The 22549-nt window shown below is 51.8% G+C and overlaps 6 protein-coding genes across 6 annotated transcripts; 3 read left to right on the forward strand and 3 right to left on the reverse strand.

The window, feature by feature from the left end:
• Positions 1-1037: 1037 nt before the first annotated feature.
• On the forward strand, positions 1038-2267 carry TRIVIDRAFT_149403 (uncharacterized protein; the record flags this gene model as incomplete). The annotated part of the gene is made up of 1 exon (XM_014101034.1): positions 1038-2267. One exon carries the CDS (start codon positions 1038-1040, stop codon positions 2265-2267), a length of 1230 nt encoding a protein of 409 aa, XP_013956509.1.
• Positions 2268-6728: 4461 nt separating this feature from the next.
• TRIVIDRAFT_221569 (uncharacterized protein) lies at positions 6729-7143 on the reverse strand (the record flags this gene model as incomplete). Its single annotated transcript, XM_014101035.1, has 2 exons — positions 6729-6996; positions 7067-7143. The coding sequence occupies 2 exons, from the start codon at positions 7141-7143 to the stop codon at positions 6729-6731; spliced, it is 345 nt and encodes a 114-aa protein (XP_013956510.1).
• Positions 7144-12758: 5615 nt separating this feature from the next.
• Positions 12759-13893, reverse strand: TRIVIDRAFT_110614 (uncharacterized protein; the record flags this gene model as incomplete). Its single annotated transcript, XM_014101036.1, has 4 exons — positions 12759-13119; positions 13180-13234; positions 13291-13475; positions 13543-13893. The coding sequence occupies 4 exons, from the start codon at positions 13810-13812 to the stop codon at positions 12928-12930; spliced, it is 702 nt and encodes a 233-aa protein (XP_013956511.1).
• A 205-nt stretch (positions 13894-14098) lies between these two features.
• Positions 14099-16221, forward strand: TRIVIDRAFT_78921 (uncharacterized protein; the record flags this gene model as incomplete). The annotated part of the gene is made up of 5 exons (XM_014101037.1): positions 14099-14290; positions 14356-14491; positions 14556-14739; positions 14801-15510; positions 15568-16221. 5 exons carry the CDS (start codon positions 14219-14221, stop codon positions 15903-15905), a joined length of 1440 nt encoding a protein of 479 aa, XP_013956512.1.
• A 105-nt stretch (positions 16222-16326) lies between these two features.
• On the reverse strand, positions 16327-17974 carry TRIVIDRAFT_169884 (uncharacterized protein; the record flags this gene model as incomplete). Its single annotated transcript, XM_014101038.1, has 3 exons — positions 16327-17352; positions 17496-17757; positions 17844-17974. The coding sequence occupies 3 exons, from the start codon at positions 17848-17850 to the stop codon at positions 16506-16508; spliced, it is 1116 nt and encodes a 371-aa protein (XP_013956513.1).
• A 234-nt stretch (positions 17975-18208) lies between these two features.
• TRIVIDRAFT_191113 (uncharacterized protein) lies at positions 18209-20441 on the forward strand (the record flags this gene model as incomplete). The annotated part of the gene is made up of 4 exons (XM_014101039.1): positions 18209-18347; positions 18939-19144; positions 19210-19418; positions 19472-20441. 4 exons carry the CDS (start codon positions 18209-18211, stop codon positions 20439-20441), a joined length of 1524 nt encoding a protein of 507 aa, XP_013956514.1.
• Between the last annotated feature and the right edge of the window lie 2108 nt (positions 20442-22549).

Below are 22549 nucleotides of genomic sequence, written 5' to 3' on the forward strand. Positions count from 1 at the left end.
CTAAAAAAAAATCTCAACAGAAAAAGCACACAAAACCACACACGAAAAAATGGAAAGAACCTCCTTCACCGTGGTTTCCACTGAATGGCGCCGAGGGGGGGTCCCAATAGCGGCAAAACGCTCTTTTAGTGAGGGGGGGTGGCAGCGCTTGCATCTGAGAAAACACTGCATTGAGCACGTTAGTAACATGTACCGACGTCGAGGTGGTACCTCCGCCAACAGCGAGAATCTCCCGTGGGCCGAGCTGGCATCGGCCATCTCACTGAGCCCTGTCTGGTATCTGGTCCAGCACACACCCCGCCATCGCACCCCCCCTCCTTGTGGTCCCTGCCCTTCGCCCCAGCTGGGGCTCCCACTGAGGGCGAGGGCTGGGGCTCGAATGCTGGGGCTGGAGGTACAACCATTTGAGCGCAGACAAGTACCCCGTGCCCCTTTCCATGCCCTGGCTACGTGTCCCATCTGCTCCCCTCCAGCGCCCCATCGCACCATCCAACCCACTGGACGGTGCCATGCAGCGCTGTTGCACCCCCAAAGGCACTGCCTAAGCCCTGCGTGACGCCCCTGATTTACCGCCCCGTGTAGCGAGTCCAGCATGTGCTTCGAGTTGATGCGGTCGAGGTACATTCCCACAAGTACCTGCACTCCCTCCCAGTCCCATGTACGAAGTACCGACCCGGCCGAGCCCGCCCTTATTAAAGCGATTGCCTCCCCCCAGTTCCCTCCTTCTCCCGAAGGAAAAAAAAAAGTCTCCCTCGATCAAGAAAAAAACAAAAACCAAACCACAGTCACTCACACAACCTAATATCGCATCTCGATCATACAGCTACCGACGACAAGAGCCTCCTTCACCTTAGAAGACAAGCAGTATCAACAACAGCATCAACCGCAATCAGATAATTGCACAGCAGTCCTTCTCCCCACTACCAGGACAACGGCATATACCACTACCACCATCGGATAATCACTTGCCAGCCCACACGCTCGCTTTCTCTGGCCCTCAAGTCAACGTTTACTCGCTTTGACTGCCGCTCGATCACATGCAACGAGCTCAGTCTGCCGTGGATTTTTCCAATCTACTCAACCCAAGTTCTTCAGCAGGACAGGACAGCGACGCCGACAAAGGCAGCGGAGCCATGTCTACCGCTGCGGTTACCGTCATCAAGCCCAATGGGCCACTCCCGGGAGCGCAGTCGACAGAGACTGCCAACGAGCTTCCTCGTCCCTACAAGTGCCCTCTCTGCGAAAAGGCCTTCCACCGCCTTGAGCACCAGACCAGGCACATTCGCACTCACACGGGCGAGAAGCCCCATGCCTGCCAGTTCCCTGGCTGCAGCAAGAAGTTCTCTCGTTCCGATGAGTTGACCAGACACTCGAGAATACACAGCAACCCCAACTCCAGGCGAGGCAACAAGGGCCAGCAGCAGCACCAACAGCACCTCCACCACCAGGGACTCCCTCACCACATGCACGTCGATGGCATGATGCCCCCTCCGGTGCCAAAGGCCATTCGCTCTGCTCCCACCTCGACTCTGGTCTCGCCCAACGTCTCACCCCCTCACTCTTACTCCTCCTTTGTCATGCCCCAGGCCCCCATGCCTCACTACAACCGTGGCAATGATATCACAATGCTGGCAAAGGCTGCAAACCAGATCGAGCGTGAAACTCTCTCTGGCGGCCCGTCTAACCACAACTCAAGGCACCACCCTTACTTTGGCCAGAGCATGCAGAATTCTCGAGGCCACCCGCCCTCACTCTCTTCGTACCACATGGCGAGATCTCACTCCAATGACGATGATGATCACTACAGCAGCATGAGGCACGCCAAGAGGTCGAGGCCCAACTCGCCCAACTCTACCGCTCCCTCTTCTCCCACCTTCTCCCACGACTCTCTGTCTCCCACCCCGGATCACACTCCCATCGCAACTCCCGCGCACTCCCCCCGACTCCGTCCCTTTTCGGGTTATGAGCTGCCGAGTCTGAGAAACCTGTCTCTGCAGCACAACACGACTCCTGCGCTTGCCCCTATGGAGCCCCACCTGGATGCTCCCCAGTTCCCCCCTCAGCTGCAGGCAAACAACAACCGCAGCCCCGGTATGTCGCTTACCGACATCATCAGCCGTCCTGACGGGAGCCAGAGGAAGCTGCCTGTTCCTCAGGTCCCCAAGGTGGCGGTGCAGGATCTTCTCTCCGACGGTGTCTTCCCCAACAGCGGCAGAAGTTCAACTGCAGGCAGTCTTGCCGGCGGCGACCTCATGGATCGGATGTAGAAAATCCCTTACTGTGGCGCCTCGAATGACTTGATGACTTTGGGCTATAGAAGGATAGAAAGAGACGGCGTTTATGGCATGGAAATGGAAATGGAAAGAGTCGTCCCTCGCAGGACTTGACCGGCTATTTTTTTCTTCCTTTTTTTCTTTTCTTTTCTTTTCATTTTTTTTTTATTGCAAGGCATGGGATCCCACACAAGATGGATGGCCAAAGGAAATATAGACATCACCACTTCCCCAACGGATTACAGTTGACTACTCCGTTTTTCATTTTTGGTTTCATTTTTCTTCTCTTCTCTTGTTTCGGTTTGTTTCTATACAGTGGAAGATTATTATTGGATTCAACAGCAGCATGTTGCATTAGCCACATGAGGGTTGGCCCAAAAAAATCGGAAAAAAGACATGATTATTTTACAAATTCCCGCGTTCCAGTCCTTGATTTCATTTCTGTACACCTTAGAATTTTCTTGTACTCTTTGTTTGCCGATCTTTTCGCATCCCACATGCCGCTAGAAAACCCGGCACCGGCATTTGGCATTTGCGAGCTTCGGCAACGACATGGGCTGGCTTCTGGCTGGGGAATACCAAAACACATTTGGTGTTACAAAATATGGGGAACCCTCATGCACTATGGGGGAGGCGGCAGCGCTATTCAGGGGGTGGACAAGGTAATGGAGGGGGGATGAAGGGGAGGAAAAGCCACGGGCGAACGGTGCATCCGTGGAACCCGTGCTTGCGAAGCATGACTTCATAGACAAAGCTGAATGGGTTTCCTTTTTCTGGTTATACTAGGTACTAGGTAGAATACGGTAATGGCAAGTGGGCGAGCTCTCTGCTCCCCCGTGTAATGTTTAAAGAGTTGATGTTTCATTGTCTGTCGCCTTGTGTTTGGGCTTTGAGGCTGCCCTTCCGGTGTTTCCCGCCTTATCTCCTGATGGTCAACCAGCTATCGTACGAAGGGGAATAAGATAAGTGATCAGAAGTACATAGTACCCCCGTAATACGCAGCACCTGGGCTAAAGAGAGAGCGAAATTGCGGGGGAGGGGTGGTGTAGAGGTTAGTTTATCCGGAGAAGCCTTAATTCGAGCTCTGTCTCTCTCTGTCTCGCTATGTTCTCAGCAAAGGCACCGGGGAGCAAATGGGCAGATAGATGCTGCTCCGAAGCCCACGTATCTACACTATCTAGCGCAGATTGCATGTACGCTGATCCGACATTGTCGTAGGGCGGGTCTCAGCGCTAGGAAGGTTTATCTCTGGGGGAGGCAATCAGGCGGGATACATGTTGACTGCTTTTTCTGGTGCATTGAGGGGGTGGTTTTGCTTTTTTCCCGGGGGGGGGGGGGTGTCTGGGCAGAATAGAAGGGGGGGGATGATTTGTTTGGCTCGCTTGGATGGAATGCAATGGAAGGGGGATGCCTTGTGTGGTGGGAGGTAATACCACTGAGATACGGGGGGGAAGAGATTCTGATGGTTTGAAATGATTTGCTGGGGGGGATCCCCGATGATACGAGTTGCTGCTAGCCAAGTGTTATCGTGGATGGGCCAAGCATGTGCCTTGCGTGGTTGTGCTGCTGTAACTCTGACTGTGACTCTTCGCAAGGCCACATGGCTTTTCTTGTGTCTTGATTTTCCGCACCTGATGCTGAGGAAAAAAAACAAAGATGATGGCTTGATACGAGAAAAGTGGCCTGCGTGTGATACACATGGTTGCCTTGTGTGCTGTACAGTATCCGTTTCGTTTGCGCGAGGCGGGCCATTGTTTGTGCGCAAGAACGAAAAGGCTATGAATAGCAGCCTGTCTGGCGGGCTTGATTGATTGGGTTCCGCCAAGTCTGGGGACTCCGTATTATCAGGCCCGGTGTGTGCGACTCCGTACAGGCAGTGAGACGGCGCCATGCAGAACATGCAGACCTGAGGATGGCAAACTGCTTGGCTTTTCTTGGAGCGCTGTTATCATCTTACAGGCTCAGCGCACACGTATTCCTTCCGTTCTGTGTTGGGATCGTGCCTACATGTATGGTGGCGCTGTGCGTTCTTGTGCTCTGTATGCCGTAGAATCTCACACCCTCCTCTCCTATCATTGAGCGGGCATATGGTCATTTCCTCCCCCGTCACAGCAGTCTCTCCCCCACAGAAGACGACGACGACGCCCGGCGGACGCCCGTCATTTGCTGTTTCTTTTTTTTCAGGGTCCCCGGCACAGCCTGTTCATGCGTGGTTTAAGGAGTACATACATGGACGGTATGAGTACGCGGCAGCCTGAGGCCTAGGCTTTGAAGGTGCCCCGGGCCGGCTCAAGTCGGCCGGTAAGGCTGGGCATTTTGTTGGGTGTTCTGGGCTGTGACGCAACAGCAGAAGGGTCTAGATGGGAGGGATCGAGATCACGTCAGCGGTCCTTGGAGCCAACTGCAGTGCCGCCGTGTAAAAAAGAAGGAAAAAATTGCTCCAGGTTTGTTAGAGAAGTGATAGAGGTTGCCCTGAGTATGACGTGTTTCACTCGGGACGGCACACGCGTTGCCCTTTGTAGCTAAGATGATGGCGGGTGATCTGATCAACAGACGATGGCGGCATTGGTGTCCCGTTTACACCAAAATCTCTTTGGTACTTCTACCACATGTAGCTACTGTATTATCACAGACACGGCATCGCGGAGTAATACGGAGTGGTGGTGATATGTCGACATCCGAGACCGGCCAGACAAAAAGATGAGAGCTCACAGGGAAGTCGATCGCTGCGCCTCGACTCTCAACGACACTGTCCAAGCAAGTAATAGGAGAAATGTGACTGTGTTTTACGTACGAGGACGGTGAGTGGAACTAATGCAGTGCGCCTGCTGCTGCTGTGTAAAGCGAACGGTGAGGTGGCTTGCATGATTCGTCTGTTACAGATGCTGCAGCTGAGACTAGGACTGAGACACGCAAAAGGACGTTTCTCTTCTTTTCTTTTTCTTCGCCCTTTTTACACCTTCTCTTCACCGCTTCAAGCCGCCTGGCGAATTAGAAGACTTGGACTGACACATACACAAGGCGTTAGCGGGAATGCGTGTGCGAGTGTGTGTGCACCAAGCAGCGAAGCCTTGCAATGTGCCTGTTTTACCCGCAGCGCCGCCCTTTGCAACCAACTCGCAACCACTCACGAGATGGTGTGCCGTAAAGAGCGCGCAGAGGTCGGGTTGGTTGCCTGTCAAAGAATAAGGGGGTTTCTCGAGCAATGGCGGGGCAGCGATGGTGATGTGATGGTGGGGGTTTTGGGGTTTCTCCTGGACCTCCGTGTGAAGCATTCGTCTTGTGTCTCCCTGTGTATGTACTCCATACCGATGAAAAATTTTCCGCAGTGGCTTTGTTTGGCTTTGGCTTTGGCCTTGGTCTTGGCTTTGGCACTGGCATTGGGTTTTGCTTGGCCTTCGCCGTTGTCTATACGCAGGGCCGATTCCCCCCCCCACGTGAGCCCCAAGAGAAATTATCTGGGGAGGATATCTAACAACTGGCTGGTGGCTGGCCATGGCTGTGGCACATGCTCCAATGTCATGGATGTAAACTACGAAGAGACAAGAGACTTGGACGCAGAGCTGCTGCTGCTGCAGGACTCTTGGGGAGGCCGTCTAATTGGGCACCGCACTCTTCTGATTCATTGCAAATGCTAATGCTCTGAGAAAGAAACGCCTTGTATGGCTCCTGGATTCCCAGCAGGATGGATGAAAGATGCTACATCCTTCGTCGCCACTAGCTCAACCTGCTGTCTCAATCATTTCAGATTTAGCCATCTCGCAAGTGTGGGGGTGGGGTTTGGAGCCGGCACGACAGCGTCAGCAGACTCATTGTCGTGATGTAAGCCTTTGATCGCGAAAAGACGCATTGGAGTTTTACAGTATAGTGTGCTCACAGGCTATTTGGCTGGGACGAGACGGCATTCTTCCCAGCCGTTGGGTGCATCTTCGGTCGTCATCTACTCGTACCAGGCCCTGGAGGCCGAGAATTGCTGCTCCTGCGCTAAGCATCTTGATCTTACCCCTCTGGAGTCTGAGTCTGAGTGGGCAATCAGCTAAACTACTCGTTCACGTCTAGCTCTACAGGATGACAAGAGAGACCCCTACAATGGCCAGGCGAATCCTCGATAACGGCTTGCATGGACGGAGTACGTGCATGGATATGGACAGGCAATCTCTGATTAGCACCTGAGATGAGCTAGGCCTGGGGAAGGCGGGGAAATACAATCCAGCAATTCTGCCTATCTTGCCGATAAAGCCATTCATGCAAGCTTGATATCTTCCGGGGTCTCCCTCGCAGCAGCTCGCCTTTGTTTGTTATCTTGCATTTGCCGGCGATACTCGCGGGGAATTTTGGATTTGGCATGGCGTCCAAGGCGACTGTGCCTCGAAACAGGCCGCGGCCTCGCCTTCGGTTTCCTAATCCGAGCATGTGGCCAAAAGCTGCACCGAGGCTAGATGCTGCCATGGGCTATTACAAGGCGATTCTCTCGGGCGATGCGGGAACAAGGTGGAAGGGTAGAGACGGCCCCGGCTTTGGGCTCGGTGCTAGCCAGAGCTTGATATTGAATGGATGATGAAATTGCAGCCCCCACGAGGCCATCGCTGCGAATACCGTGCCATGCACCCGCTGGAGATCCCTCAGGCTCTTGTGCTGGGGATCGCCTGTGGGGTTAGCAAAAGACATCACGCTTCCCGGCGATAAGTCGCCCATATAGGAAAAGGACAAGATGCTGGGGACCCTGAAGTAGTGCCTATCTTGTCAGCTGAACATGGAGCGCACGAACACAATCGACCGGACCGCAGTTTTACGGGCGACTCTTCAAGCCATCGTCGTCGTTGCGGGTGGACCAGAGAGCCAAAGAGCGCTTGCGGCGCCAAGTTCGCATTGTGAGACACAATTTCCCAGTTCTGCCCTTTTGTGGATTGTTGCGACTTCTGCTCTTACTCGTGCGCAAGAAAGAAATACGAAGTGCCTGTTACAGAGGTAGCCACATCAAGCTCCCTCGCTTCCAGGGACTTGGGCTTTTCCTACGGATAATGAGGCTCATCTCCAGATTTCCCGCACCCCACTCGCCAGGGACCTCACCTCGCCATCGATGCACAATTATCCAACAAAAGAATCTCTATTGCAAGTCGCATAACATGGGTCGCTTTTTCTCGGACACGGCTGGCTCGCTACGTTGCAATGCCGGGCTGGCAAAAAAGGGAACTCGGAAAAAAAATAAGAAAATTTTTTTCCTCGCCTGGGGAAGTCATCCAGGGAAAGAAAAAGTACTGTACGTATCCGGAGTTGCATTTGGCGCAAGCGGATTTCCCAGCAAGCCATGTGCCGGCCAATCAGTTGCTTGAATTGCTCAGGGCGTCAACCCATCAATCAAACGCCCCTGTGCCTTGTTCTGATACCTGTACTCGTACATAGCATGGGCGTGCTGGTTCTGGTCCTGTCTGCACACGGCGACTCAGACTACGGGCAGGGGTTGTGAGTACGGAGAACTTGGCAACTTGGTATCATTTCTACGCAGCTGTGAGATACGCTCCTCAGCCTCGTTGGCGGCTTTGTCGTGGGACTGACTTGGGCCAGGAAAAGGCGTTGATGCACATCCCTGTTGTTCGTGCCAACACAGCCGTCGGCAGTAGCCTCGATTTGTGCATCTGCTTGACTCTCCTACCGCATGCAGCTGCTCGATGCCAGCTTGTATATCTGCAACTGGATTACTCGTGCCTGGATGCCGAATGACTCGGGGGAGGGTCGCTGCAGTCTGGCCTTGCTCAATGCCATGCAAGGCACCGGAAGGGGGCCCCGCGACAGACACCGCAACTTTCATCTTGTTCACTCCGTACACATGCAGCCCCGGCATAATATGAAATGCGAAACTCATCGTACGAGATCCGCAAACAGGCAGGAAGCGGCAACCCCAACAAGAACGAGAGCCGCAAGCGACTGCGAGAGCCCACTACTCGTACATCAGATCATGGCTGTTATCATACAATACCTGCAGGACGCAATTGATCCGAATACAACCCCGTTAAAGCTGCCCTTTGATTTGCCGGCCTCCCGGCTACGTGTGTATCGGCACACAGGCAGCACGATCGGATGATAGCGATCCACATAGTATATGATCATCTCACGCCTCATGCACAATATATTAAATCCGCAGGCTGCTGGCGCCGAGGTCACTACGCTGATGGCCAATGCCAAGAGCCGATGCATATGTACTCCGTACGTACGTATGTATGTGCGTCTCCTTGCCGCTCCACCGCTTCCTTGATTTGCCTTCCATCCCAATCTTCGGGCAAACAGTGGACTGCTCCGTGGAAACGCCAGATAATACGCAGGGGAGGGGGGATGCCAATGCTTCAATGCGCCGAAATCGAGCCATCGTGGGGCTCCAGAGAAACCAGAGCAAGCTGCAACCGCCCGCAATAGGTCCATTGTCGAGTTGCAGTTACTCCGTAACTCCCTACCTACACTCGACCGTATGCCTGCATCTCTAGAGCCGACTGGAGCGGCTCCAGACTGGGGTAATGCCAATTACTCCGTAAATGCCGCTCGCTTGAACAATGGATCATGATGCAGCAGGAAACTCGAAATGTTTTCCCCACAGTCTAAGTGTCTCAATTGCTCAGGGATCGATGCGACAGTACGGAGTACGGAGTAACATCAAAGTTCTTTTGCATATCAGAAGCAAGAGCTACAGTATGAATCTTACTTGTCCAGGCAGCTCAGTGCCTGGTACGCACATGCAATCTCATCAAAGAGCGTCGGCTAACTCAAAAGCCCTCTAGCTCAAAAGCTAACAATATCACATCACCATCTCTCGGATAATTAACCGAACCAGAGGTTATTTCAAGCATGTGAAAATAACACTTGGCATCTCCGAGATCTTTGGTGTGTTCGGCATACAGATAGTATTGCCGAAATGCCACTCCCCTTCCGCTCAGCCGGCCGGTTGGCGAAAGAACGCCCGACATGTAAATTGAGTTTGGCTGGCTTCTGTCCCGCAGAGATAATTAAGAGCGATACTCCGTACAAGTGAGAGGTGAGAGGCAGGGAGATCCCAGGATTCGATCGGACCGAGAACGTGCAATTCGGGTGCTTAACCGACCAAAACCCTGATGCCAACCGGTTCGGCAGGGAAACTTTCCGACCCCAACGATCCAATCGGCCAGATTGAATGATACACCTGGGTATCTATATGGTGGTTGTTTTGTTCCGCCGTTGGCATCCGTCTGAGTAGATGTAACGGTACCTCTGTTTGTTTGAACATTGCAGATGTAGTACACCATTAGGAGATTGTCAATAGTATGCCTTAGAGTGGCTGCATTCGCCAATGTAGTTTCAGCATTCCCCAATATCAACAAACATAAGAGCTGCTGTGTAGATAAGAGCCATCAGTATCCGCTGACAGCCCAACCCGATAGTTCCCGATGCTCGAGATTGATAACAAAAGACGATCGGGGGGCTTGCATAACTTGTATTGACAAACAATAGGTACATCCCTTTAGGCAAACATGTGAAAAGCCCGCTACGCCGACCTCTTGGGCGCTTTCCAAGTCAAATCACGTCAGTTTGGCCTGCTATTTACTATTCAGCATCAGCAGCATGTGAGATAACTTTGGCGCCGCTGATCTAGCAACCGAAAGCCAGGCCAAGATTCCCTCCAAGAAAGATATGCGAGCACGTACGAGCGCTATTCTGTTGCAAAAAAAAAAACCCCCTTGGGATTATACATTCAAACATGAAACCTGTCCCAATTGTGCTAGTCTGCGCATTGCCAAGGACCGTGTATCGTCGATGCAGCGGGGCTTGAAGGGTACCTTGACGACGACTCTCCTTGTTGCTGGCCGAATACTACGCATGAATGAGGGTTAGGGAGGGTGAGTGTAGTGTACTTGCATTTGCTCAAACGCTTGTACCTTTGAATTCAGTGCGGAGGCTTCCCCGTACTCTCGTGTGAAAGCGTTAGTAGACGGACAAGGGTTCTGACAGCTTCTAGCAGAAGGAGATGAGACCGATCGTGATCGCGGAGGGCCGGTGATGACAGCCAACGACGTCTACATTTCCTTCATGCCTCTTCTGGAGAAGGGAACTTTGGTTGGTTGCACTATATGCGGTGTTGTTTGCATTATCCAGCCGACGTTACCCTTAGGTACGGCTTTTCTTTTATACGGCTCGCCCATCTTGGTGCTCGATTGCGAGCCACACTCTCGGCTCTTCTCTGCATTATATGGGGGGATGGGGGGGATTCAAGATAAGCATACACAAGCATGGCTAGCCTTCACACGGATGCGTTCCGATATCACGCCCTTCTGCAGAGTTGACCCCCTCATTTCCAACCTACATAACGATTTGTAAACAAAAGGCCCACATTAGCTCAATTGTTTGCCGCATACTGGCTGTGACCCAGGCTCATCTCGCCGGCTCAGAACGACAAGAAGGCGAAACAGCGAGTGAGATTCGCTTGTTTTCACCTGCAGGGGAAGTTGGGCCAGATGTTTGCCGTCCGCGGGGCCCCGGGTTATGCGCAATTGCAGATGGCAGTGCTTCCCGCATTGATGCCCAGTTTGTCGGAAAGGAGAAGGTGTATATGGTATCACGCAGGCCAAGATGCAGGGCCGCCGGATTTGGGGGCCGAAAAAGGGCACGAAGTAATGGAACGAAACTGGTGTGCAAAGGGCCGACAGCGGGACAAAAAGGACCTGTGGCGAAGTGCAAAATAAGAGGGAGAGGAAAAGGGGGGGGGGGGATGGAGATGTGGCACGTACTATGGGGAAAAGAAGCCGACATGTTTCCTTGGAAGATGGAAGAGAGTTGATTTGGTCGTGACTCTTTTGGAGGTGCTACAATTTAATATACAGGATGGCGTGGCAACACTTGCGGTGACCGAACGGGTAGGTAGGTTTCTTGACCGGCTGAATAGTACCTTGCGTCTCTGCTTTGCATATCGGCTTTATTCAACGGAGGTGCGCGAAGCGCGAGAGAGAGAGAGAGATTCCATGCAAGGAGATTGGATGAGAGGGGAGTGCTTGCTTTCTGGATGGCAAAATAGATTGATACAACGGTGAAGGAAGCGAGAATCATTCGCGAGGCTTTTTGAAAGATTAGATGCGAGATTTGCCGGCGGAAGTGCTTGATGGGAACTTGTCGATTTGTTCCTATTTGCTGGGTAATGTTGTTGGTCCGTCCAGTTGTTGGTTGGTTGACTCGGGCTCATGGAGTAGTATACACTATGCCGAATGTCAACATTGCCATTAACCCGTCTGCATTACCATAAAGTGTATTCTAATCTGTTGGGGAGATTCAAATTATTATGCTCTAAGGAATAAAGCATCATGACTTCCATCCTCCTCCAAAGAATGTTGCAATTGATTCATCTTTGAGCAGCTGTATATGGTCGATGAGGCAGTTATGAGATGCCCGTAATGTGCCGCCCGTTAATTGCTACCAGTTGCAGCAAGCATTAGTGAATGAATGTTTCTCGACGAAACGATGTAGGCTACGATCTACCGTAGCTGGATTACCACTTTGCTCCCTGATTCCTTTGCATCTTCCAACATTGCCCAATATCAAGCCGCAATAGTCCCACTAAGGTCATCCCAAAGACCTACAAGATCATTGCTTAGACTTTGGCAAATTTTGAGATAGAGGATATCGAATATACCCCAAGTATGCCTCTTGATTGTAGGCAATATAGGAGAAAGGATTATGATCAAGAAAGCAAAGGATAAAAACAGCGCCGATTGTTAGTATGCCTCCTCAAGTTGGAACCAGCAAAAGCCATTCTGACTTTCTTTTTCTTTTTCTTTTTTCTTTTTTGAACCAAGATGGACAGGGAAGATTCTCAAAGTCCATTATTGGAGAACGAAGAGTGGTGACGAAGGCGTTAGCCAAAGCTTGTGAACTATATGAACTCGACTGAAACAAGAAGCGAATGAAATAAGGCAGAAAGAACTTCTTTAATCTCTTAATCATCGGTACAACAAGCTGTAAAATTGTTAGAAATGCGTCAGAGAAATAGGAAACACCCATTAGCTGTAGCCATAAGCCAGTGTGTGCTGAAACCACAGACATCGCTGTCTAAATGATAGATCCTGTATTTGTGATGACCTCGAGATTGACAGCGGATGCCACCCTGGAAAGTATTTGTCTAATCAACTCGAGGGTGAGAGTATAAGAGAGAGCCAGGATGACGCCTGATTTTACATATATATAAATTACTCCCCCAGGCCACACGGGTGAGGTGAAGGCTTCCAAGGCAGATTTGCAAACAGCTAATGCGCAAATCAACGAACTCTATCAACAACTAGCACGGAGCTCCAGAAAGAAAGAAAGAAAAAAGAATGAGGGAAAAATAAAAAATCAGTTCTTGAAAGGCCACCAGAGAATTTAAGCGGACTTTCGCTGCTCTGGAGATGCCCGTGTTGGAACAAGGTGTGTCCTGGGCGCTCTTCATGATCAGGCAGTTTTATTGCCCCTATGTTTCTTCTGAAAAGCATAGGCTAAATCAGTCAATGATACAAAATTCGGCTATGAAAGTGCAGATAATGCACCCAGTTATGAACATGATAGTATACATAAGCGTCTTTCGACGATTCATAAAGTTGTCCTGGGACTGGACTTCCTAGAGACAATCACACGGAAGAACAAACGACTCCTTGATTGTCATTCGTTATCCCCATTTGACACCGAAAAACGTCAGAGGCTTCTTTCCTGACCGTGCGGCAGCGGTGTCTGCATTCTCCAGATATATCCTTTCGTGGCCCTTGATATCCACAAATAGGTATTTGTATTCATATTCGCTGTGGCCACGAGGCATAACCATGTGGCATTGCACTACTCCGTTCGCCAGAGGGCCCTCGACCTGAGGAACATTAGTAACTGCTATGACAACGACAAACACTTTGAAAAGAGTGGAACCTACGTAGAAATGCATCATGAGATGCTGGTTGCCCTGAGCGTCCGTCTTCTCAGTTGATCTTTGAAACCATGTAAGCGTACTGTCCCGCGTTTCTAGATGCCCGTAAACACCTACGTAATGGGGCGTGCCCTCCTCCATTTATTAAAAGTCTCATCTCCATGAGCCGAAATCTTGTTCGCATCACCTAGAAGCTCAAGGCATCTGTGGTCCTTTTTGATCATGTTGACAGCTCTGTTGAACTGATTTGTCTTGCTCTCGGGGGAAAAGACATCTGTCCAAAGGAAGTATCCAACACCTCCCTAAACATTAACAATTAGTCTTGCTGGTCCCATATCATACTACACTTAGAAAGACGAAGAAACGTACAGTGCAAACGAGACCGACGATAACCATGCCAAAGTTGTAAGACTGCTGGGTTGCCCTCGCCGCCTTCTCAGCGGCCGATAGTTCGTTCCATGGCACAAAACCGGTATCGTTAAACGGCGTGACGCTCCTCCGCTTAGGTTTTGGAGTTGCGGTAGTTCCCAGGCCAGTCGGAGACGCAAAGTGGCGTACAAAGAGAGGCCGAGCTGATTGTGCAATTGCGGAATTCGTGGCGATTCGAATCGCGGGGACGGATGTTGTTGGTTTCATCATGGCGGCTCTCCGGCTTCCATCTTACCGAGAGGGCTCGTCAGGATGAATCTGGGCAGGGAAGCGTAACAGCCCAGCAACTCGACGAAGCTCTTATACTCGTATAGCAAAGCGAAGCTTCCCTTGACAATACTCGGAATCTTGCGCGACACCGCCCTCGGCAGAAAGTTGGAAGTGGGGAGCACGCCAAGCCAGAACAAGCCTAGTGGCGCCGATATGCCACTTTACCGCATCGCCCTGTCTTGCGAGTCTCCTTAATAACTTAATAATTATCCCAACATTGGATTGTGCTGCGTCTTCTCTGTCCTCCCTTGACACGGTCGCTGCATAAACGGGCAATACAGCGGTTCCCCAGAATTCGGAAAGCTTTGATCGAACTCGCTTCCAATCCCCAGCACAGCCGCCCAAGATGAGCGCCCTCGCGTCGAAGCAGCAATCGCTCAAGATCTTCGAGAAGCTGAAGCTGAAGCCTGCCAACAAGGTGCGCAAACGTGGTCGCAACGGGACTTGGGGGTCTAGAAACTAACGCGGGCCATTGTCTCCTAGATATGCTTTGACTGCGGACAGAAGAATCCCACATGGACGTCGGTTCCTTTCGGCATCTACCTGTGTCTGGACTGCTCCTCCAACCACCGTAACCTGGGTGTTCACATCTCCTTTGTGCGATCCACAAACCTCGACCGTATGTATCTGGGATAATACTCGCTCTATCTGTGATTCATGGTCTGACACATGATGCTGTTTAGAGTGGCAATGGGATCAGCTTCGAGTAATGAAGGTCGGTGGCAACGAGTCTGCGACCAAGTTCTTCCAGCAGAACGGAGGCACCGCGGCATTGAACAGCAAGGATCCCAAGACCAAGTACCAGTCCAATGCGGCTACCAAGTATAAGGAAGAGCTGAAGCGACGCGCCGCGCGTGATGCTCTGGAGTATGCAAACCCCGACGATTCCGATTAAATGATGGAACAAACCTCTGACCTCAAATGCTAGATACCCCGAAGAAGTCATCATTGATGCCGCCGAAGGAGATGGCAGCTTCACCCCTGCCGGAGAGCCAGACGACGACTTCTTCTCGTCTTGGGACAAGCCCACGATTAAGAAGCCCACGCCCCCAACATCTCGAAATGCGACACCTCCGGTCGTTGGCCGTACCCCGTCTCCTTTCCTCAGCGCCGGCAACAAGGACGTCCCACGTGCAGCATCACCTCTATCAAAGACAGATTCAACAGAGACGAAGCCTGCCGCCAGCCGAATCACTACATCTGCTGCCCTGCGCAAAACAACCACAGCTGGTGGCGCTAAGAAGACAAACATTCTCGGTGCGAAGAAGGTGCAAAAGCTGGGCGTCAAGAAGGTCACTGGAGATTTCATTGATTTCGACGAGGCAGAGAAGAAGGCCAAGGAGGAGGCAGAGCGTATCGCCAAGCTCGGATACGACCCCGAGGCCGAAGAGGAACAAGCAACAAAGAGCAGCGCGACTTCATCTGCCGCCGCCATTATCTCTCCAACTCCCATCAGCCCAGCTAGCAGCTCTCACACACGGCAGAAGTCGAATGCTGAGATGGAGCGATTGGGAATGGGCATCGGACGCCTTGGATTCGGCCAGATTGGTGGTGCCAAGGCCGCTGCTTCTGCTTCTTCAGCAAAGAAGAATGCCGGTGGCTTCGGCTCTGTTGGGCCTGTAAAGGCATCTGCTGCAGGTAAATTTTCATCTCTTCTCTCATCAAATTCCCATAAGCTAACAGCTGTTTCTGTAGACGAGTCTGAAACGTTTGCTCGTAGCAAGTTTGGCGCCCAAAAGGCAATTTCCTCTGACGAGTACTTTGGCAAGGGCGCCTTTGATCCCAATGCCCAAGCCGAAGCCAAGACACGACTTCAAGGTTTCGAGGGAGCCACCGCCATCTCTTCAAACGCCTACTTTGGACGAGAGGAAGAAGAGGAGACTGAGGATTATGGCGACCTTGAGTCGGCTGCTAAGGACTTTGTGCGCAAGTTTGGAATCACGGCCGCTGATGATTTGGAAAACTTGTCCACCGTCATTGGCGAGGGTGCTACCAAATTACAGAGTGCTATCCGTTCTTATCTCGATGGTTAAGAGTGCTTCCTGGCAATTATTCCCCACTTGGAAGTAGTGGGTATGAAAGATTCAACAACCTGCAATTTTGGATGAAACAAAAGTCTTATTCCAAAGGGATATAAATCATGAAAGTGATGGGGGCGAAATGCTAATGAGAGGGATTCATAAGGTGATACGGAGTATCAGAGATGGTGTTGGTAGGCGGAAACTATATGAGAATGGCGTAAATTGTAATGTCAAAAATATCTGGCATGAATAGACGTGGAGTCTTTGTTCTGCCTTTTTCTAGTTTGTTTTTAAATTTATGGCAAGCACAAAATACAGTTTTAAAAAGAGCCTTTGATTCGTCCCCTTTCGTATTCTTATGAACAGGAGCGACTAATCTATGTTTGATTGCCTTGATGAGGCGTGAGCATGCAGTAACGTGGATGCCAGTCATGATATTTTTAGAAGTTTTATTTTCTTTGTTTGGTACATATAGGCTAATTATGAACATTTATATGCTGAATAGTCTACATGATGCGGCGTGGCATGAAAACATTAAGGAGATATGACAGGGCTTCGTGAAATAAGACCGAAGGAAAAATAAGGAAAAGAGCATTTCGTTTTTTGAGTTTTTTACAGCTTGGATGAAGGACCAACAAGCATTGAGTTGCCCTTTTTCAGCCAAGCAACGGCATCGGTAATGAACTCATCCACGACGGCCTTGGCGGGCTTCTGCTCATTGACAACGGCGGCAGCCTTGCCCATGAGGAAGGGGCGGAACTGCTCGAGAGGGTCATCGTCCTCGTCGACCTCGGGCTGGACGCCCTCAATCTTGGGCTTCTCGCCGCCGTTGAGGACCTTGTCCAGGTCGGCCTCGTAGGGGATGACACCCTTGGAGGCGAGCTCCTTCATCTCCTGCTGGCGGTTGGTCTCCCAGTCGTTGATGTAAGAGTTGTTGCGGACACGCATGGGGCGGCCGGTGAAGATGATGGTGCGGATGTTGTCGTCGTGGCCAGCGGTGCGGACGGCCTCCTTGTGCGACTTGGGGGCGCCAGCCTCGTCGGTCAGGATGAAGCGGGTGCCGACCCAGACGGCGCCAGCGCCCATCATGAGGGCAGCGGCCAGCAGCTGGCCGTTGTGGATGCCACCGGCGGCGATGACCTGGACAGGGCCGCCAGTCAGGGGCGACTTGTGCTTGTTGCAGATCTCGACGACGGCGGGGATCAGGACCGTGGTGGGGATATCACCGGTGTGGCCACCGCCCTCACCGCCCTGGGCGCAGATGATGTCGACGCCGACGTCAATGCACTTCTGGACGTGCTTGACGTGGCCGATCATGTTCATGTACAGGATGCCATGCTTGTGCAGCTTGTCGACGATGGCCTTGGGGGGGACACCGACAGCGGAGACGAACAGCTTGGCGCCGGACTCGATGATGATGTCGGTCAGCTCGTTAAGCTTGCCCTTGGTGTAGTCGTAGCTAAGAACGCAAACACGTTAGCCTTTTTTGCTTTTGTAATCTCGGTCCATCTCGGTGATTTTTCTCTATTCTTCAGCCGACACCGTTCGTCGCGAGCATGTGATGCTTGGCTGGTGGCGTTTTGGAGGGGGGGTTCGGCTTACTTGGTCTTACGGGCATTGCCACCGACCTGGGGAATAAGCAGGTCAACGCCAAAGGGAGCGTTCTTGTCGTTGAGGTAGCTCTTGAGCTCGGCAATCTGCTCCTTGAGCATCTCTGGGGTGTAGCCGACACCGCCGATGACGCCCATGCCGCCGGCGTTGGTGACAGCAGCCGCCAGCTTGGGACCGGCAGCGACGTTCATGCCGGCCAGCAAGATGGGGTGCTTGATCTTGAAAAGATCGGTGATGGGAGTGCGGATCGCCTCTGTTATTTTGCGCAACAATCACATGGTTAGTCCGAGTCAGATCCAGGGAATTGGGCAGGGAAATCTGGACGCGACAGAAACTTACGAGCCATTGTGATTGATGATTCTGTCTGCTACACTGGAAGGGTATGAAAGGAGAAGAGAAACCACGGTAGGGGGGTAGACAAGAGGAGAAGAGGAGAATGAAGAAGGAAGAGAAAACGAGGAGCAGACGATCAAGTTTAATAATGGAATTTAGATTCTCTACAGCCGAGAGGGGACCGTCGGAGGCAGATGCGTTTCCAGACATTCCCATCAGTTGACCCTGACGAACCGAGGCTTGGGTAAGACGCTAGTGCCGGAGGCGGATTAGCGCCGTGTTTGCTCGTGGTGGAGCTCTGGGGAAAGATGCCGAGGTGCGGGCGTTAGTCAGCAGCCTGGAGAAGTTCCTGAGTAGGGAGGTACATCATTATGAGTACCTATGAGCTTGAGCATGAGCATGAGCTTTGCTCTGGCTTTATCTTCTTTCGGTTTATTGCGATCACGGGTAGCTCTTTACAGGGATTGAGCGTTTTGAACACTTGTAGTAATATCAATATCAACCGAAGTGGTATATCTGCCGTTACAAAACTATGGACATGCCTCAGATCAGAGTACACAATTACCTAGACATCGATACTCCGCGGTTTCGATCTGATTAGTCGTCACAAGAAGCCGAAATGCGGGATGAAGACCGGAATTATTCAATCTGTATCCTCCCCCAGATTGCGGAGAAACTCGTCTAACAATCGGCGGCTAGCAAATCAACCGAGGCATCCGTCGTCCGGACGCTTGGCTGGCGCGTTCTGTGCCTTATTCTAGAAATTGGGGAAAATGAGGCCGCAGGGCCCACTTTCTAGGGTAGGCGATGAGCTCTGATATCGGAAAAACTAAACCTCGTTGCTCAGATCGCAAGCTTCAGCTCCAGCTAACTCGACGACTCATTTCTTTGCCACCTCGTCTCGCGGAGGATAGTCGAAAGAGATGATCCGTTTACACCATGTCCCTATAACGCGGGGGCTGCAAAGCTCCGGGGCGCGCAATTTCCACTCATCATCACGATGCTTTCCTTCCACACAATCTCTCTTCACCACCATCCATCGACCTAGATCTCGAGCATCGGCCAAGGAAAGCTCAGCTGCCCAGAGCCGGTCCCACTCAGGATGCGGTTGCCATCCGGCTGTCAGCAAAACCAAGACGGCGTACATTGCGCTAGGAAGCAACCTCGGGGATCGCATATCTGAAATCGAAAAGGCATGCAATGAGATGACCAAGCGGGGCATTCGGGTTAAGCGGACTAGTAGTCTATGGGAAACGGAGCCCATGTATGTAACGGACCAAGACCGCTTCATCAATGGTGCCTGCGAGGTGGGCAATACGTGACTCTGTCGGCATTTCATACAAGCTTTACTTACAGTACATGCATCTCGCAGGTGGAGACCGAACTGGAGCCTTTAGGACTGCTGGATGAACTACAAGCCATTGAGCGTGATATGGGCCGCAAGAAGCTGATTGACAAAGGCCCACGGAATATTGACCTGGATATCTTGCTCTATGGCGAAGAAAAGGTTCAGAATGAAAGACTTAACGTGCCTCACATCGGTATACCGGAGCGCGAGTTTGTCCTAAGGCCTCTAGCGGAGTAAGATGCTTGCTTGAGTGTCTTTGGGAGGATATTCACTGACTTATTTATAGACTAATTCCGTCAAAGCCGCTCTATGCATCGCAGCCATGGAAACTTGTTCAGGATTATCTGAATGATATCACCCCTGGCGAGCCTCTATCTTCTATTACGCCGCTATCATCGACGCTGGCACCCTTAACGCCCCTTGTACATAGCAGAAAGACCAAAGTCATGGGAATCTTGAACATGACGCCTGATTCCTTCTCTGATGGCGGCCGTAATAACTTGGAAAGCCTGTCGAATACTGTCAAAGACCTAGTTCGCAACGGAGCCTGTATCATCGACGTAGGTGGACAGTCGACAGCCCCTGGCCGCCCTGAGGTGTCTGCAGAAGAAGAAGCCTCTCGTGTTGTGCCTGCAATTGAGCTCATCCGTTCTATACCGGAGACTCGCCATGTCGCCATTAGCGTCGACACCTATCGCGCATCCGTCGCTGAAAAGGCCATTGCCAGTGGAGCCGATATCATCAACGATGTCTCTGCCGGTGCTCTTGACGCTGAGATGCTTCCGACGGTGGGCAGGCTTGGCAAAACGATATGCCTGATGCACATGCGAGGAAACCCGCAGACCATGACGAAGCTCACTTCCTATCCTGACGGGCTGGTGCCAACTGTTGCAACTGAACTTTTATCGCGGGTAGCCGCAGCCGAGGCAGCAGGCATCCGAAGGTGGCGGATAATCCTGGATCCAGGCATTGGATTCGCCAAGACGGGTGATCAAAACCTAGAATTGCTACGTAGCCTCGAGGAACTGAGGGCGTGGCCTGGCTTGCAGGGCCTGCCATGGCTTGTTGGCACAAGTCGGAAGAGTTTCATAGGCAAAGTGACGGGAGTGGAAGAGGCATCGCAGAGGGTTTGGGGTACGGCGGCAACGGTGGCAGCAGCAGTTCAAGGGGGAGCGGATGTGATACGTGTCCACGATGTTCGGGAGATGGCCCTGGTAACAACGATGTCGGATGCCATCTGGAGGGCGCGAGACTGAAAGACCAATCCATCTGATCACGAGACGGAGATTTCCCATTATCCCCATGTGCTTGCTTACTCTACTACTTTCTCATCCTGATATCTCTCTGTGTCTATCTATCTAGCTACCTGTTTCTTAGCCTCCTGCCTCCTCCTTGTCTCTTAACGCTTCGCCCCCTTTTATCCTCTTCACTACATTCACTCTCCCGCTTCACTGCAGATACGAAGGAGAAATTAGATTGATCAGATGGAATATGACGCAAAAAGAAAGGCAGAACAGCTAGTGGAGCACGCCTTGACGACTGGACAGCAGCAGGTCGGACAAAATACATGCACTCAAGCCATCCAAAACTGGAATATCTTGCATGCCTCCACAGAGATATTAGCGCAAACCGCTTAGCTTTGTTGAAAATGAGAATAATTACTTGGCTTTCTTCACCGGCCAGCGCTATGTTGGCTCCGCCTCCTTTTCGGACACTTTTCGAATCGAATCGTGTCCTTCCGGGGTCTCTTGATCCCTGGCTGTGTGACAATAACAAGGCCCTTGGAAGGCCCTTTAGATGCACCGTCGATCACCGGTGTATGACCCCAGCTTGTGTCACCCCAAACACGGAGCTGATTAGCTGGATATGAGCTGTTCGGATGCGTTTTCGCGCTGTGGCAAGTATCACTTAGATTTGATCCTCGTGTTAGGCCGGAATTCTGTACCGGTGACGCTCAACCCCCCTACATGCGATGCCTGTGCCAGTTTCCTCTTCTTTGTGTGTGCAAAACCCAACGGTGTTACACATGGCACCATCTAACAACACCAACCACACCTGCTGCGGCGTACAAGATTTGGTTTGAATAACGAAACTCCAATACGGCCCTTGGGGCGAGATGGCGTTCACTTGGATGATGAGTGGATAGCTACAAGGCCACCGACCGAGGCTACAACAAAGATACAAAGATATCTCCTCCCAATCCTTAGCAGCCGGAACATGCAAGGTTGCCATGCAGGATCGCAACACGTGGATTCGGGTTACCCGACGGTAGGGTTGCAACAAAAGCGAGTCAGGCTACATGATGCGTTTCTGTGCGAAAGGGAGAGATGAAGCCGGCCGAGTACCGAATAGGAGATGCAAGTGCGAGAGGATTTGGACAAAAAGTCTCTCCAGAATAGACGGTCTTTGGACACATGAGAGACCTACCGCGCGCCGCAAGGCAGATATGCTTACTTGACGCAAACCCACACTCTCTCCCTGCTGCTTCTCCCCCCTTTCCCCCCCGTCTGTGCTATTCTCAGTTGTAACCACACACGCACACGCACACCCTCCTTGTTTGATATCTCCGTAAACCAACTGCTGTGAAACTTGAAAATCATGGGCGGGCGTAACAGCAGAGGCACCCGTAGGGCTGATCTATCGAGGCATTGCGTGCAGCTGCCGCCGAGAAAAATCGCGGCCTAGAATAATATGAGATTGAAGGATTTAAGCACTGTCGGCTTCATACCTTACGGCTCACCGGCGCTTGGCGGTGCGGAATTGAAACACCCACAGCTTAAGACCGACAGACGAGGAGAGCCTAGTTTGCCTTGAGTGCCGCAAAACACACTCACCATAGCCTCCCTCTCTCTTCCCTCCTTCTGAGTTCTAATTACATCATACGAGACGACACCGCGGAGAATGGCTATTTGCGGGTAATCAAATGTGAGACACACCCGCCCTATGGGGGAGAAGAAGGAACAAGGCGGGCTAGCAGTTTGACGCTTGTTTAAAAATTTTGAAAAAACACGCAAGGCTTTTCAACGCTTAGTCGTGGCATTGCTGCTGTAAGTTAGCCCGGCTCCGAGTCTCTGATCCTCCCGGATCCTCTGCTCAAAAAATCCTCCAGACTGCCCCCGTCCGGCCCGGTTTGACGACGGACCCATGGATGGCCATTTTGCACAAGCTCCACGATGGGCCGGCCTAGAACATGCGCGCGGCGTGTGAGTGTGTGTGAGTGAATGAGCGAGTGTGCTTGAGTTGTCCGGGCGTGTGTCGGTATCCTCGTTTCCTCCCTGAGAGTCATGAGCAAACACTCGCAGCTTGAAGCCGCCGTTTCTGTCTCTCTCTTATTGTTGCCTCTTAAGCCGGGTGTGCGGCTAAT

Source organism: Trichoderma virens (assembly GCF_000170995.1).
Source record: "Trichoderma virens Gv29-8 chromosome Unknown TRIVIscaffold_6, whole genome shotgun sequence".
Taxonomy (NCBI): Eukaryota; Fungi; Ascomycota; class Sordariomycetes; order Hypocreales; family Hypocreaceae; genus Trichoderma; species Trichoderma virens.